The sequence below is a fragment of the Nicotiana tomentosiformis genome, chromosome 11 (genome assembly GCF_000390325.3).
Source record: "Nicotiana tomentosiformis chromosome 11, ASM39032v3, whole genome shotgun sequence".
Taxonomy (NCBI): domain Eukaryota; kingdom Viridiplantae; phylum Streptophyta; class Magnoliopsida; order Solanales; family Solanaceae; genus Nicotiana; species Nicotiana tomentosiformis.
The window spans coordinates 8,160,030-8,178,103 of record NC_090822.1 but is presented as its reverse complement, the minus strand read 5'-3'; the positions used below and the strand labels follow the sequence as shown (position 1 = coordinate 8,178,103).

The window sequence follows — 18,074 nt, the reverse complement described above, 5'->3', positions numbered from 1 at the left end:
AACTTTATTTTATTCAGGCCCTAATTTGTATCATTCTAGAAGCTCGTGCACTCGTGACTTCAGTTCTGGGATGGTATTTAGATATCGCGATTATTATGGATTATTTCATACATTATTTCTGTATTTGTTTACTTGGTATTAATTAATTTAATTTTTTTTTAAATGGCTAATTATTTTCTAACGTTGGCTTGCCTAGCAAGTGAAATATTAGGCGCCATCACGATTCCGAAGGTGAGAATTTTGGGTCGTGACAGTTGGTATCAAAGCACTAGGTTACATAGGTCTCACGAGTCACGAGCAGGCTTAGTAGAGTCTGGAAGATCGGTACGGAGACATATGTACTTATCTCCCAAAGGCTATTAAGTTTCGGAACAATATCACTTATTTCTTATCTTGCCGTGCGATTTTATTCTATCATCAATGATTGAACCATTCTATTCTTATTCTCTCGCAGATGGGGAGGACACGTAATACATCTACCGACGGACAGGGACCAGAGCCCCTGGTGAAAACTATGGCCAAGGGTAGAGGTCGAGGCCGAGATCGTGCTAGAGGCCAAGGCAGAGGTAGAGCTCAGTCTAGAGCTCGAGCAACAACACCTGTTATAGAACCTCAGGTGGATCTTCAGGAGGAGGTTCCAGTTCAGAATGTACCAGTTGGACCAGTTCATGTCCCGGAAGGATTCATAGCTACTCCAGTGCTTCAGGATGCTCTAGTCCGTTTGGTGAGTATTATGAAGGGCGTGGCCCAGAATGGTACATTTCCAGTGGCACCAGCTGTCTCACAGGCTAGAGGAGGAGCACAAACTCCCACTACTCCCACTCCGAAACAGATGGCTCTCCAGAATCAGGCTCCAGCAGTCCTGCCAGTTGGGTAGTTCAGCCAGTTTTTGCGGCACAAGCCGGTGATAGGCACGCCATGTATTCTGAGGCCTTATTGAGACTGGATATGTTTACTAAGATCTTTCCAGTTCACTTCAGTGGTACACCTTCTGAGGACCCACAAGATTATCTTGACCGTTGCCATGAGGTGCTGCGGAACATGGGTATAGTTGACACAACTGGGTTCGATTTTGCTGTACATCAAATGACGGGTTCCGCCAAGAGGTGGTGGAGAGATTATACATTGGCCAAATTAGTTGGATCACCTGCATTGACCAGGGAGCAGTTTTTACGGCTATTTCTAGAGAAATTTCTCCCTATCATATTGAGAGAGGATTATCGCAGGCAATTTGAGCATCTACAGCAGGGCAATATGACTGTTACTCAGTATGAGTCATGTTTTATGGATTTAGCCCATCATCCTCGCCTTCTACTACCTACTGAGGGAGAGAGAGTGAGGAGGTTTATTGAGGGACTCACTCACCCTATCAAGCTTCAGATGGCCAAGGAGATCGGAAGTGAGATTTCCTTTCACGTGATTGCTAATGTCGCGAAGAGGATCGATATGGTTCTTGCACAGGAGAGAGGGCAGAGGTCTGATAAGAGGCCTCGTCAGTTCGGTGGTTTCAGTAGTGCCTCGTCTAGAGGCAGGGGTAATTTTGGTAGGGGTCATCCTCCTAGACCGTTTCATTCAACACTTCAGGCATCTCCCGATGCTTCAGGGAGTCACGGTCCTATTATGACTTACTCTGGGCAGCCAACATTTATGGCTCGAGAGTTGCAAACTGATGCTCCATTTCAACAAGTAGTGGAGATTGCAAGGAAGATTGAGGGTGTTTTAGGCGAGGAAAGGTAGTCTAGGGAGGCCAAAAGGTCTCGAAGATCTGGAGGGTTCAGTGGATTTTACTCTTCATCTAGAACCCATTATAGCGGAGGCTCGAGTAGCCGGTCAGCTCAACACATCAGATTATTCGGGGTGCTCCAGTTTACAGTGCACCACCGACACGAGATTCTTACAGTGGTTATTCCAGTTATCCGGCACAGACTCAGTACGAGCAGCCGCAACCTCAGAGGGGTTGTTATGAGTGTGGTGATACTAGGCATATCATGAGAGATTGTCCCAGACTTGAGAGGGGTGGATTTCATCAGAACACTCAAGCTACAAGTTTTATTCCATTTCATACTCCACATGCACAGTCAGTTAGAGGTGGAGGACAGGTGGGTAGTGGGTGCCTAAGAGGTGGAGGCCCGACCCATTGATTTAATCACTATGATTTGGCTCAGGCCAATACACCAAATGGTGTCGTTACAGGTACGATCCTGATTTTTATTATAAAGGGATGTTTTTCCTTAACTTGATTCGGTTATGAATATTGAGGTGAGTCCTCTTATTATGCTCCAATCATGGGTGAGCTTTGTAAATTTATAACCCACTTATATATTTATCCCTATTGGGAGATTTGGGGGTGTGAGTTCGTGTATGTCATTTATTTTTGTACACCATTGAGGGCTATAAGTCCAAAAGTAATTTTTATTAATCATTACAATGGGTTTAATATATTTCGGAATAATTGATTCCAATTTTTATGAATTATACGCCCTACCGGTATGAGAGTTCATTAGGTGTTGTGAAAATTATTTATAAAATATATTGAAAAGAAGAAAGAAAGGAAAAATTGAAATTTCAGTTGGCAATATGTGCAAAATACGTGTGATTCGGAGTTGAGGACGAGATCCTCGCATTTTATACATGATGTGAAATATTTAAATCGGGCTACAAGTCGCGGTGGAAGTTATATAAGGACGAGGTCCTTGTGGTGAAATATTTATGAGTTTAAATTTTCCGTGTGTGAAATTTAATTTGTATAATAATATTAATAGGGAGTCATGCTTGTTAGGCTTATTTGATAATTCTTGTATATTTTTCTGTGCATATTCAGCCATTTTCGTGCCGAAAACATTGAGTTTTAGCCTATGAGATGAGTGCCCAGATGGCGTTAAATGTGACTCATTAATCTGAGTTTGTAATCATGAGGTCTTCATGCCTCACGTTCTGTTGTCAGTTTTGTGAAAAATTTGAAAAAAGTGGTGGTTAATATGAGATTAATTGATGATGCTGGAATTAATTATGAACAACTTTTAAGACCTGAAATGTGGTGATGAGCATGCATATGATGTGCTTCAAGTCCTAATATCACAATGATAATGCAGTGCTTGTAATGCTGAGATTAGTATTATTCATATATACCTTGAGGTATTTTATCGGGTTGTGGATGTGTTATTAGGAGTTATTTTGGTGTTACTCTGGCAGGTGGATAGGCCCAATTACAGGGGAGACTCTGCCGAAATTTCTGGAAAAAAAATTAATTTGGGAGTTAGTAAAATTTGAAGGACTGAGAATTTCAAAAGAAGAGATAAATATGTTATGTGTTTGAGGGCGAATGATCTAAGCGGGGAATAATGTAGCACCCCAGAGAAAGTTTTGAATTACTTAAACACTATCGAAAAAATTGATGTGTGCATAGGCACGAGTTGCTATAGCCAGTTGGGACTAATACTGTGCGTTGTTGTGAGAAATCAGGCCTTTGAAAATATTGGAGCGTAAGAAAATGGCCTTAAAGTTTTCAAGTATGGATAAAAGAAATAATCTCAAATGAGATAATGTTGTCACGCTTATCTCAAATGCGGTAGCGTGGAATCAACTGTGAGTATATGTGTAAAAGTAAAATCATCAATTTGGTAACCGCAGAATAATTCTTAGCACGTTCGAGGACGAACGTTTGTTTAAGAGGTGGAGAATGTAACAACCCAACTCATCATTTTAAGAATTTACGCCCCATTTAATGACTTAAGGTCTCGAGAAGCCTCGTAATATGTATTATGACCCGCGTGTGTGGTCGAGTTTGATTTACGGATGATTCGGAGAGATTTGGGACACTTAGTCCCTGAGATAGAAGCTTAAGTCTTAGAAATTTTACCGTAGTCGGAACTGTGTGAAGACGACTCCGAAATATAGTTCTGTCGGTTCTGTTATCTCCGTTGGATGATTTTGGACTTAAGAGCGTGTCCGGACTGTGAATCTGAGGTCTGTAGCCAATTTAGGCTTGAAATGGCGAAAGTTAAATTTTTGGAAAGTTTGACCGAGGGGTTGACCTTTTGATATCAGGGTCGGAATGCGATTCCGAGAGTTGGAACAGCTCCGTTATGTTTATTTGGGACTTGCCTGCAAAATTTGACGTCATTCTGAGTTGGTTTGATAGGTTTCGACACGAGTTTTAGAAGTTGGAAGTTTTGGAAGTTCATAAGTTCGATTCGTGGTGCGATTTGTATTTTCAGCATTATTTGATGTGATTTGAAACCTCGACCGAGTCCGTATTAGGTTATGGAACTTGTTGGTATGTTTAGACGGGGTCCCGGGGGCCTCGGATGTGTTTCGGATGGGCTACGGGCTATTTTCTTCTATTTTTGAACTGCTGTTTTCTGTCATCTGGTTTCCTTCTTCGTGAACGCGAAGGGAGTCCCGCGTTCGCGAAGAGGAATTTGAGGGGCTGTTGGTTTGGCCTTCGCGAACGCGAAGTAGGGGACGCGAACGCGAAGAAGGAGCTGGGCAAGCCTTCGTGAACGCGGCCAAGGCAACGCGAAGAAGAAAGGAAGAGTAAGGCCTGAGGTCGTTTGGCCTTCGCGAACGCGAAGCGTGGGACGCGAACGCGAACGCGAAGGAGGTGGTCAGTGCGAACGCGATGAATGATTTGAGGCAGTTGGGTTTTGGCCTTCGCGAACGCGAAGTAATGGTCGCAAACGCGAAGAAAGCCTATCTGGGCAGAATTAAAAGTCCCAAAAATGGGGGGATGAGTTTATAACTCAAAATTAAATTTGGAGCTCGGTAGAAGGCGATTTTTGGAGAGATTCTTGCGTGGGTGTTTGGAATTTGAACTGTCCGGAGGTCAATTCAAGCAAGAAGGCGATTTTGGAATATCGGCATAACTTCAAAGAGGTAAGTATCTTGCTTATCCTCGAGTGGGGAAATTACCCCTTAGGCATCGAGTCTTATGTGCCATTTGTGAAATGTGAAAAGTCGTGTACGCGAAGTGACAAGTACGTACTCGGGCTTATATGTGCAAATTTTTATTGGTTGTTTTTGGGTGTTGTACACATTGTGTGGAATTTTTGACTATTTGTTGTGAAATTAATTGATTTTGTTATATCCTTGGAATTTGTTGTGGCCATTGGGCAAACTGTGATGTGAATTGATTTTGTTATGTTGCCGTGTAAATTATTGTGTTGTGTGAATTATTATTTTGAGGAGATAAGGGTGGCATTCACTGTTGTTGTGTTGTTGGAATATTGTCTGGACGGAGCGATAAGGGTGGCAATAAGAGCGATAAGGTAGCTATTGATATTGTCTGGGCAGAGCGATAAGGGTTGCTATAGGAGCGATAAGGGTGGCAATAAGAGCGATAAGGGTGGCTATTGTCAGGGACGATATGTGATGATGTGGGGTTGTGGCGTTGATAATTTTCATGTGATGTTGTGATTTTCTTGTGTTTATTTTATACATTGTGCAATTTATCTTGTTGTTGGCAAATTGATAACAATATGATTTATGTTGAAATTGAGAGTCTGTGGCTATTGCCATGCAGATTTTAAAATGAATTGTGGGTACGAGGTGCCGTGAGTAAATAATGAGGATATTTGGCACGTGAATTGTCCGTGCAGTTATGATATGAAATGGGGGCACGAGGTGCTGTGATAAAATGATAATGATATTTGGCACGTGAATTGTTCGCGCAGTTGTGATATGAAATGAGGGCACGAGGTGCTGGAAAAATATGATAATTTAATTATGGGCACTAGGTGCCGTGAAAATATGAAAAATGGGTTGAGACTCGTGTTTACGAAAAATATGAAAATGGGATGAGACCCGTATTTTTATGATTTTGAAATGAGGTATCACATGGTGACTCTTTAATCGAAAGAATTATATTCAAAATATTTATTTGAAAGGATTTTTATTCAAGAAGAATTATATGAAAAAAATTATATTTGAAAAATATTTATTCTACGAAAATATATTTGAAAAAGAATTTTATTCGTAAGAATTATATGTGAAAGATATTTAATTGAAGAACTTGAGTTAACTGGGTGTAATTATATTTATTAATTGTTGAGCGATATTAAATGGTGATTTTATTGTCTTACTGTGCATATCATTGGTTGTTTTATGTTGCCCTTATTATTATTTATTTTCTATTATTTTGTATATTATATCACACAGGTTATTAGACTAATGAGTGTCTTGACTGTACCTCGTCTCTACGCCATTGAGGTTAGTTTTGATACTTACTGGGTACTGACCGTGGTGTACTCATACTACACTTCTGCACATTTTTGTGCAGAGTCAGGTATTGGAGATATCAAACTTGAGCAGAGTTAAAGTGCGATCATAAGGATTCAAGGTAGAGCTTCTTGGTCGTTGCAGTCCCTTGGAGTCTTTTCATTTCATTGTACTGTTAATTTGTAATCAAACAGTATTGTATATTCGGTCTTCGTGATCATTCCATGTATTCAGTTAGAGTTCGTGACTCAGTACAACCAGTCTTGGGAGGTTGTATATTCATATTTATTCCGCTGTTAGTTTTGATTACTTATTTAATTAAAAAAAAAATGGCTTCAAAATGTAATAGAAATCGGCCTACCTAGTCTTAGAGACTAGGTGCCATCATAACGCATGTGGTGGGATTTTGGGTCGTGACACTAACCCATAGCTCTAGAATATTCACTCACATTGAATTCGTCTTTAAGCTTGTCGTTATTTTCTTTAATCTCTTAATTTGTTACTCTAGATTAATTTTAGTTAAATATTCATACGTTAGGATTTACTTGAATAGATTAATTCTTTGGTTTAATTTAGTTGATAGTTAATCATAAGTCCATGTGGGTACGATATCTGGACTTACAATCTTATATTACTCGTCGACCACGTATACTTGCGTGTGCGTTTGGGAGCAACAATAACCCACTATTTAAAGTAAATAAAAATAAATGCACTTCATAGTTCTATAAAATATATATCCCATGGGAGTATCCCAAATATTCTTAGATATATTTTTTGAAGAAAATTCTATATTAAGTCTTAAAAGTATATATAAAAATTATATATTTATATGTGAGATTGGTTCTAAGTTTTTTTTACTCAATATCAAACCAAGTCAAAAATCGTAATCGAATTTTTTAATCGATTTGGTTTGACTTTTCGATTTGATGCGATTTTTCGGTTTGGTTCGAACACCTCTAAGTATTAGTACTTATATTAGCTCGAGGTACACTTCATAAAGAGAGAACAACGATCATTGGATTCGTTAACAGCTTGTTTGGATGGTTGTTACCTATTGTATTGTATCTTATTGTTACTTTAAATACGATGTTTGTTTTGATTGTTACTTAAATTTTATTGTATCGTATCGTTAAATCCATCGTTACGTAACGACGAAATGTGTCACTTTATGTAACGACCGATTTGGTGTGGTCGCGTGGTTATCTTGTCTCTTTCTCTCATCTCACCCTTCATTGTTATTAATAATTTTATTTCATCATTTATCCTACTTTTTATATAATAATTTTACCAAGTATCATAATTTTTCTTTATAATAGTGCAAGTTTATTCTTTATATTGTTGGTGCATGGTATCATGAAACAACGGCAAACGATACAATCTATCCAAACATTGTATTCATCAAACGATACAGTACAAGACAATATAATACGATACATTACATTATGAAACGATATGTAACAACCATCCAAACAAGCTGTAAAAGAAAATCCTACTCTCTCTAGGCATATATAGCATCCCTACGCTTTTTTCTTTTCTTTTTTCATGGAGGAATTAGCTTAAAATAACTGTCGATTCAATTGCTTAAATTAAAAATAGTCGGCAGATATATAATATATGCATAATGCATGTATAATATGTGTATAGCCATATATAATCCAAATAGAATTTGTCCATACCGAAAACACAAGTAAATAATGAATTCGATTGGTTATTTACGTAAAGATCTCTTCTTTCTTTAGACTTTTTTTTTCTCACTTGCTTTCTATGAATAACTCAATTATTATGCCAAAGAGGAACTATAACATGATTCTTGTGATTAAGCTTGCATAGAATGTCTTACAGATGTAGATAAAGACTATTTAGAAATTTTAAGGGTGGGAATGATTTCCTTGCCAAATGTCGTTTAAGAGAAGGAAATGTTATTTGTGTCCTTATGATATACCAATATTCGATTATCGGGGTCAATTGGTTTTTTTGACTCTTTACAAACTTGTTTTTAGTTTTATTATTTTATTACTTTTTTTACACATATAATATTTACCTTTACACGTAAGGGATCCGTCTTTTACACATAAGAAATCTAAAAAAGTCATTTTCTTAAATTCAAAATTAGAAAGGGGCATAATGTACAAATAACACCGATTATCGACTTAGAGCTCCCAAGTCGAATGTACATCATAGATTTTTCAACTTTTTTTCTAAAACCAAATTCTTAGTTTTCTTTCCTTTAAATCATTCTATCAAGTTGGAGTTAATCCTTAAATTCCTATATACCAAAAGTACAAAATTATCAATTTTAAAATTTTCACTAAGTTACTAAAAGAGAAAGACTTCTCTACACTACATTTGACGTTATATATAAACTTTAATAGTATAATTTTAGAAAAACTTATCACCATGACAAATATAAATACGTAGGACAAAATTAATACTAAATAATATTAGAGGAGCAAAAATAAAAGATTAATTGACTGAATCCAAATTGAGCCCTACCAATACAGGTAAAATTATTAAATGTCTGATGTCACTTTTACACAATATATGTAGATTATGTTAAAAGATATATGTATACTAATATTACATTAAGTAAGTCATCTTATATTTGATGTAAACCTGGAATATCAAACTTTCTAGTTTTCGTTTTACTTGTAATTTCAAGTGCCATAATCTTTATATAGAAAGTGACAATTTAGAAAAGATAATCGAAATGTTAAAATATAGGTAGATTATGTTAAATTAAACATGCATGTATAATGATATTACATTAAGTAAGTTATCTTATATGTGATGTGCGCGTGGAATAACAAACTATCTAGTCTTATCTATACCGTCGCTTTTGTCGTACTTGTAATTTCAAATACCATAATCTTTATATAAAAAGAATAACAAACTTTCTACTTTTCGTTTTACTTGTAATTTCAAGTGCCATAATCTTTATATAGAAAGTGACAATTTAGAAAAGACAATCGAAAAATGTTAAAATATAGGTAGATTATGTTAAATTAAACATGCATGTATACTGATATTACATTAAGTAAGCCATTTTATATTTGATGTGCGCGTGAAATAACAAACTATCTAGTCTTATCTATACTGTCGCTTTTGTCGTTTGTTTTACTTGTAATTTCAAATACCACAATCTTTATATAGAAAGTTAAGAATAAAATAAGTGATAATTTAGAAAGACAATCGAAATTGTCAAAATATAGGTAGATTATATAGCATGTATAGTACTGGAACTACCTTAAGTAAGTTATTTTATATTTGATGTGCACGTGGAATAACAAACTATCCGGTCTTATACCTTAGCTTTTGTCGTTTTACTTGTAATTTCAAGTGCCACAATCTTTATAAAAAGTTAACAATAAATTAAGTGACAATTTAAAAAAGACAATCGAAATTGTTAAAATATTGGTAGTTTATTGTATACTGATACTACCTTAACAAAGTCATCTTATATTTAATTTACACGTAAAATAACAAACTTTCTAACTTTATCTATACTATCGCTCTTGCCGTTTTACTTATAATAATTTCAAGTACCATAATTTTTTTAATAGAAAGTTAATGACAAAATAAGTGACAAAATTTAGAAAAGACGATTGATAATAATATCTTTTGCAAGATAAATTGATTACTATCATCAATTCTTTCCACAATATACAAATTACAATATATAGTTAAAATTTAAATTATTTATATTTTTTGACCTGCCAAAAAGTATCCTTATAGTCAGTCAGGGACTCATGGGGCTATACTCAATTATGTCAAAAACTTCATTGGCCCAAAAACGAACTTGGAACATAGCCCAAGGACAAAATAGTCAAACTCTACACATATTTCCTAAAAAGTAGTCGAATAATCCCAAATAATGTCCATAAAAAAAATCCAAAATACCCAAAATACCCTTACGCAAGGGTTTCCTTTCTTTCTTCTCATAAACAGCCTCACCTTCTCTTCCCCTCATTCCTTCTCCTAGCAGAGAGAGGAAATACTCTTTCCTTTTCTCTCTCTAAAAAGCTCATCCCTTTATATATATAAATCTATCTCTATATTCACATTCTGTATAATTACACCTTTTTATATCAGTTTGGGTATTCTTGTTTTTGGGTGGAGGATTTAAGATTTTTATTTGAAAGAAGTGTTCGAATTAATCGGACGGTGGAGAATTAATTGAGGTATGCAGGCTGATCAGACGGTGATAAGCTTGAGACCAGGTGGTGGTGGTGGAGGTGGTAACAGAAGCAGAGTGCTTGTGGGCCATTCATCTACTAATTCTGATCTCCCTTTGCTTCGTCCACATGGCGGCGGTTCTTCCTCTCTTCCCTATTTCAAGGTTCAATCTTTTCTCAGATCTGTGTATTTTCTTAAAATTTGATATTGTTTTGTGTAGTTTGTATTTGGGTATGCCTTTATTGAGTGTTTTCAGCTCCTTTTGTTTTCTTAATGATTTTCTTTTGGTGTTTTTTTGTGTGGTTAATCTTGATATTTTTGAATCTGATTTTGTTTTGTATAGCTTATGTGGCTTTTTTATTGTGTGTTTTCAGCTCTTTTTGTTAACTTGATTGCATTGTTTTTGTGTTGTTTGTTGTTTTTTTGGTTAATTTTTTTTTGAATCTGATATTGTTTTTGTGTATCTTGTGTTAAGCTTTATTTACCAATGTAAGGATCGAACCCTGCCGCTTAACAAAAGACTGGTATTAAGTGAAGAAAGGTAAAGGGGCGGGCTAATTATCCACCGAGTTTAGAATTGAGCCCCACTAGCCTTGGGGATTTCTCGGATATCAAAAAGGAAAGGGTCTGACTGGCAGAATGATTAAAAATCTGAGTAATTTTTTTATTTGGATATATGGCTTTATTGGGTGTTTTCAGTTGCTTTTGGTTTGCTTGATGGCTTTGCTTTGTGTTGTTTGTTGCCTTTTTTGGTGAAGCTTTGATTTTTTTGAATCTGATATTGTTTTTGTGTAGCTTGTGTTAAGTTTTGTTAACCAATATAACGTTTGGACCCCTCCGCATAACAAAAGACTGATATTAAGTGAAGAAGGGTAGAGGGGCGGGTTAATTATCCACCCAGTTTAGAATTGAGCTCCACTAGCCTCGGGGATTTCTCGGATATGAAAAAAGAAAAAGGTCTGTTTAATGCGGCTAAATACTTAAAAATCTGAGTAATGTTTTTTTTTGGATATATGGCTTTATTGGGTGTCTTCAGCTGCTTTTGGTTTGCGCTTTGCTTTGTTTTTTTTGTTGTTGTGAAGCTTTGATTTTTTTCAATCTAATATAGTTTTTGTGTAGCTTGTGTTAAGTCTTATTTGTCAATATAAGCTGTCTTATTCGCCTCAAGTGGCAAAGGTTGAGGGATTTGTGACTTAGGACACCGGTTTGCGTAGAAGGGTAGAGGGATGGGGCCCATTATCCCCTAGTTTGGCTGCGGTTGGTGCTAAGAGTTGGCCCAGATCGATTTCTTGGTCATAAAAAACGTTGTCTAATGTTCTCGGTTTTTGTTCTTTTATGTCTGTTTATTGGCAGAATGATTAAAAGGTAAGTTTTACATGTACATCTTTGGGAAAAATTGACGTAAAAATTGATGAATTGTGGTTTATTCATGTGTGTTCTGATTCTTGATGATTATGGTGGTATGCATTGGTTAAACTTTGTCTCATGTTTTTATGGGTCCGTTTGGCGGTAGAGTTACTAAAATTGGATGTTTACATGCTAGTTTTGTTGTAACAAATAAAAGTTTTGTTTTTATTCGTGGATTTTCATTTTCTTGATGATAATATTGGTATCTGTTGTTAACAACAGTTACCAATACATATTAGTCGTATGATCTTGATTATTTTACATTTTATGGGTTCTTTTTTTATGTAGGGTGAGTAAAATTTGGAATTTTACATGCACAATTTTTTATCTGTTTCTTGCTGGTAATGGTGTTTTCTGTTATGTGTTGAGGAGAGTGTGACAGCTCATGTCTTGGTTTGGAAATTGGCATAATTTATAGCTCCAATTCATTCTTGGTTGTGTCTCCGTGTAAAAAATGGTTCTTGTTACTTCTTTCTCAAAAAAATAGTTCTTTTACTTATTGGGGTTAATTTGTGTTCTAGAATGTCTATTTTACCTTGTTTTTAAAGTTGAGGAATTGGGGCCTGTAGATAGTGTAGAAATGTCCGTGCACCAATACGTATTATTTCTGCAGTTATTCTTGTTTCTTAACGTCCTAATTCTTGGCAGCTCACTTAAGATGTGTTTCTGCTGTAAATATGGACGGAGAAAAATTTGTAGGCTTTAGGTGGGCAACTAAGGAGAGTATTGGATTGCCCATAAAGACCCTACTAATATTGAATTCTTATTAATTGTGACCCAAAGAAAGAAGTCCAGAGAAGCTATGCTGTATACATGCACTCTAGTCATCATTTGGTTGCCTTTTTTTTTTCCTGGTAAAATTGGTGCCAGTCATAGAGTAGTAGAAATGCTGCGTGGCCTTTGGATATCTTTATATAGGAGTTTAATGTAGATGCTTTGAAGGAAGGTTATCTTTATATAGGTGTTTAATGTAGATGCTTTGAAGGAAGGTTGATTTAGGAAGACAGAATCGCAGACAAAGTGGACCACCTGGTTATTTGCATTAAATTCTACTTGCCGCTTAAGAGCTTGAGGAAGAAGCAATGTTTCCTTTTCTTTATATCTCATAAATGCTCAAAAGGAAGCAGCTGCTTGTGATTGAGAATTATTTAGTCTTTCGCTGAGATTGATACTTAAGGAGCTCTTTGTAATGAGCTTGTTTATTGAATTGTGACCAGTATTTGATACCTTATTCCTTTTTTGCATAACCATAATTGTCTAGTCCCTTGTCAATATAGAGATCTGCTCGTTGTTGAATCTGGCAGTGTGTGACCTCTGACCCATGACTGATTCGGCTATGTAGCTAGTGTGCAAATTCAGTATGCTATTAAGATCTGCTGTCAAATTCTTTTGCTTGATTTTACCTTAAATTACACCATTTTCTTGCATATTCTGGCTTTTGCAGTTGATGTTGAAGTATCTTTTGTTAACCAGCTCTCCTTACCTGGATGTTTTAATTGTGCATGCATTTTCTTGATAATCCCTTTTCTTTCATTGTTGAGATTCAACTTAAAAACTCCCTTTATGATACATGTCTTGACCATCCTTCTATCTTTGTAGACTGGAGACTCTCGTTTTGAGGGCCGTGAACGGGTTAGGTATACTCGAGATCAGCTGCTGCAACTGAGGGAGGTAATATTCATATCTTTTTAGTTTTGGCTGATTGCTGATGTTGTTATTGGGCTTTAGCTTTTGCTAGTTAGATGTGGAAAAAAGGATGATCATTTTATGTTATATGGTATCCTGTATGTGCATCTCCTTATGGTTTTCCCTTTGGGTTGATTGTTCCCGTCTAGGTGGTTGACATTTCAGATGATATTCTTAGAGTCAAACAAGAAGTTGAATCTGAACTGTTTGGTGAAGATGCCAGTCGAGGTCGTGCAGACACTAATGTGAGTATCTGTTAAAAAGGTTATATTTTACCCTTCTGATTTTTCTGATGACACGGACACCCCCACCCACACAGCACATGCACAATGAAACAGAGTGGGCATGCTGTTTGTTTAGTTGTTTGTCCACACAGAAATACTTTCCCTTTTTACATTTAAATAATGTCTCTCTTTTGTCACTTTCAGTATGCAATATTCTGTTGCCACAAGTTGTCTCATTTATGTTTCTATGCAGGTCCAGTCTCAGACTCGTTATTCTGAGCCAGACAGTCGTGATTGGCGTAGCAAGTCAGCACAATTTCCTGCCGCCCTGGATGACAGATCATGGGACGCTCTCCGAGAAAACAGAGAATTTGGTGGCCGGCAAGAACAACTTAGCTCACAGTTTGCAAGAACTCAAATTTCTCCCAACCGAGCGGTAAATCTTAATCTATTGCCTTTTGCATTGTTTCCAGAACACATCCATTATCTATCTTAAGAACCTCTGATAGGAAAACAATCTGGCTTTTTTGTTACCACAAACCGATAGACACATTTTCCATGCTTTCTAAAGTTCTGTCTGAAAATGAGAGTTGAGAAAATGAAGAGTTCTTAGTTAATCATTATACAATACCTTGCTCAAATGTAGCGGTGGATCAGGAACTTCAGTAATTGGGCTATACTATTTCTTTGCAGTTTACTGATGTATGTAGAATTAGGTGTAAGGGATGCAGTAATATCGTCTATTATTCAATTATTATAATAATTTAAAAGACAGTTACTTGGATGAAGATATGTCTATTTCTTCGCATAATTTTCTTTTAGTAATAATAGCAAGGGCATTGTTGTTGTCATGATTTTGAATGAACTATATTATATGATATGAAGCTATCTTCAGTTCTTGATCTCAGAAACCTTTATTTTGCTTGTAAATCAGGGAGGACCTGCTCCTACACTAACCAAAGCTGAGCTGCCATGGTCAGCTCGAAGAGGCAATCTCTCTGACAAAGATCGCGTCTTGAAGACTGTGAAGGGGTAATTTTCTCTCTGTAATAGTTATGCATTTAACATTACATATTTGCTTATTCGTGGTTCATCTTTCTTTCTCTGTCTCGCTGTCCATCTCTTGGTCTCCCATATTCACTGCTTTATTGCCTTATTTTGTTATTGTACTGTGAAGGGGTAATTTTCTCTCTGTAATAGTTATGCATTTAACAATACATATTTGCTTATTCGTGGTTCATCTTTCTTTCTCTGTCTCGCTGTCCATCTCTTGGTCTCCCATATTCACTGCTTTATTGCCTTATTTTGTTATTGTCTCGGCATCTCTTACATTTAGAACACCACACAAAACTTCCATTGATATGCTGTCACTTGCCCATTAAACTACTTCATCAGTGCACTATAATTGCAGAGAGAAGATGTTAATATGTACTTATTCTGGATGTTTTATGCATGAGGTTCATTCTTTCTCTTTTGTGTGTGTGAGTGACAAGGAAGGAAGGATACATGAGGTTCTTGGTTTCAAAAGTTTGATTATTCGAGAAAAACTTACGACATTATTTGAAGATATGGATTTTGTCTGACTCGTTGATTCCAACTAATATTGATTTGCAGTATACTCAACAAGCTGACTCCAGAGAAGTTTGATCTCCTCAAAGGTCAATTGATAGATTCAGGGATAACAAGTGCAGACATTCTAAAGGTCTGTCTTCCCTTCTCCAGGATACCCCTCTCTTTCGTTGTGTTTTTTGCCCACTTAAATTTTCCTTTTTCTGCCGCGGAAATTTAATGTGTTTTTATCTTCACTCCAGGGTGTTATTTCCTTGATATTTGACAAGGCTGTATTGGAACCTACATTTTGCCCGATGTATGCCCAGCTGTGTTCTGATCTCAATGAAAAGCTTCCTCCATTTCCTTCTGATGAGCCTGGTGGCAAAGAGATTACATTCAAGCGTGTTCTATTGAATAATTGTCAGGAGGCATTTGAAGGTGCTGCCAATCTGCGAGAAGAGGCTAGGCAAATGACTGCCCCGGAGCAGGAGTCAGAACGTAAGGACAAAGAAAGGTTGATAAAATTGCGGACTCTTGGCAATATACGGCTTATCGGAGAGCTTTTGAAGCAAAAGATGGTCCCTGAAAAGATTGTTCATCACATCGTTCAGGTTGTTAATTTCTTGCCTTTTGCTTGGGTCTATTTGTTTCCATGCTGATTGCTGTCTTTAATACCTTGAAATTTACTAATTGTTGTCTTTGCTGGTTTTATTCAACAGGAACTATTAGGACAAGATCCCAAAAGTTGTCCGGAAGAAGAGAATGTTGAAGCCATTTGCCAGTTCTTCAACACCATTGGCAAGCAGCTTGATGAGAACCAAAAGTCAAGGCGCATCAACGATGTGTACTTTAACCAGATGAAGGAACTATCTACAAACCCTCAGTTGGCTCCACGTTTAAGGTTTATGGTTCGTGATGTGCTGGATTTACGTTCCAATAACTGGGTCCCTAGGCGGGAAGAGGTGACACATCATTCTATCATGTATTTGTTGCCTGTTCATGTCATAGAATTATCTCTTGACGTAGTAATATTCTTTCCTTTTTGCACAGGTGAAAGCAAAAACCATCACTGAGATTCATACAGAAGCGGAGAAGACCTTGGGGTTACGTCCTGGTGCCACTGCAAGCATGAGAAATTCTCGTGGTCCTCCGGGTCCTCAAGGCAGCATGAGTCCTGGCGGCTATCCCATGAATCGGCCAGGGACTGGTGGTATGATGCCTGGAATGCCGGGAGCTAGGAAGATGCCGGGCATGCCTGGGATGGATAATGACAACTGGGAGGTTCCTAGATCCCGGTCGATGCCGAGAGGTAACGGCTCAGTGGTGCAGCCTGGCGGACGTGGTCCTCCACAACTGGTCGGCAAGTCGCCCTCATTGAACCCAAGGCTTCTGCCTCAGGGTAGTGGTGGTTTCGTGAGTGGTAGGCCTAGTGCCCTCTTGCAAGGTAGTAGTGGTGCACCTCCTGCTCGCCCATTGGGCTATGGTTTTGGCACGGAGCCTGCTGCATCACAGGTTCCTGGACCAGTTAGACCTCCAGCAACTGTTTCTCCAGTTGCCGAAAAGGCACCCCAGGCTCCTGCGGCAAGGTCGAATCCTGATGAACTAAAGAGAAAAACAGCATCTCTTCTGGAGGAATATTTCAGTGTTCGGCTTCTTGATGAAGCTTTGCAGTGTGTTGAGGAACTCAAATCCCCAGCCTATCATCCTGAGGTTGTCAAAGAAGCTATATCAATTGGTCTAGACAAAAGCCCGCCACGTGTTGAACCAGTTGCACAGCTTCTTGAATATTTGTTTGTTAAGAAGGTTTTTACCGCTGGGGACTTGGGCACCGGATTGCTGAACTTTGCCTCTCTGCTGGATGACCTTGCCATGGATTTACCAAAAGCACCGGCCAATTTTGGGGAGATAATTGCTAGACTAGTTTTGGCGGGAGCATTGGACTTCAAGGTGGTCAATGAGATCCTGAAGAAGGTAACCGATGATCTATACCAGAAAGACTTATTTACAGCTACAATGGGAGCTATTAGCTCTAGTCCTACAGGCCAAGCCGTGTTGGATTCACAAGCACCTGATGTTGAGGTGTGCAAAACACTTTTCCAATAAAAGCTCAACTCTTCATGAAGAGCAATTTTCTGTAACCTCAGTAGATGGAATGTACTCAAACTCACTTTTCAGCCTTTCTTGTTTATGCCCGGAGTAGAGCCAACTGAATCGCTGATTATCGTTGAAGTTGGTGCAGGCAAGACCAGGTTGATGTTAAGTGAGTTGTATATTTTTCCAAGGTGAAAGTAGTGTGTTCCAAGAAAGATTTTGCCTTTTGAGATTGGTTAATTGTCTTCCATAATTGCTCTAGGCAAAGAAGCCCTCATTTTGTATTCCATTAGTTATTTATTTATTTTTCCCTTTTGACTAGTTAAATTAAAAGTTTTGTCAAACTTGTGAGTTCATACTGCAATCTGCAACTGCCTAAGCCTTTATATACCATTTTTGAAGGAATCGAAATCATAATTCTGTCATTTGTTGGTGCTTTTATATTTTCTGTACATTGCTATGCTCTTTGTTTGTCTCCAGAGTACGTTGTGTCCCAAATTGGTTCTTGTGAATAAATTCTCCATCATATCTTTCTTCTATATTGGTACGCGTTTTGACATAAAAATTGTATTTGAAATTTAAAATTATGTTTGGACATACATTTCACTTGAAAAAGTGTTGCAATTTTGTGAGTGCGGAAAAGTTCATTTCTGAAAATTGCAAAATTTCATGAACAATTACATTTTCGAAAAAAAAAATCGATTCTTTGGAGGTGCTCGATGGATA

At 37.3% G+C, this 18,074-nt stretch overlaps 1 protein-coding gene and 1 non-coding gene across 3 annotated transcripts; both read left to right on the top strand.

The window, feature by feature from the left end:
* Positions 1–10,178: 10,178 nt before the first annotated feature.
* On the top strand, positions 10,179–17,773 carry LOC104093500 (eukaryotic translation initiation factor). 2 transcript variants are annotated; one of them, XM_070188283.1, is made up of 9 exons: positions 10,179–10,552; positions 13,396–13,467; positions 13,632–13,730; positions 13,957–14,142; positions 14,641–14,738; positions 15,321–15,408; positions 15,518–15,868; positions 15,977–16,219; positions 16,308–17,773. In XM_070188283.1, exons 1-9 carry the CDS (start codon positions 10,397–10,399, stop codon positions 17,358–17,360), a joined length of 2,346 nt encoding a protein of 781 aa, XP_070044384.1. In that variant the 5' UTR covers positions 10,179–10,396; the 3' UTR covers positions 17,361–17,773. The 2 variants fall into 2 exon arrangements, with proteins under 2 accessions (XP_070044384.1, XP_009597543.1); XM_009599248.4 differs by having other exon boundaries at positions 10,180–10,552; positions 13,632–13,727; positions 13,960–14,142.
* Positions 12,448–12,554, top strand: LOC117276105 (small nucleolar RNA snoR103). Its single transcript, XR_004506329.1, has one exon. It is a non-coding gene; the product is annotated as a small nucleolar RNA snoR103 (small nucleolar RNA).
* Positions 17,774–18,074: the final 301 nt, after the last annotated feature.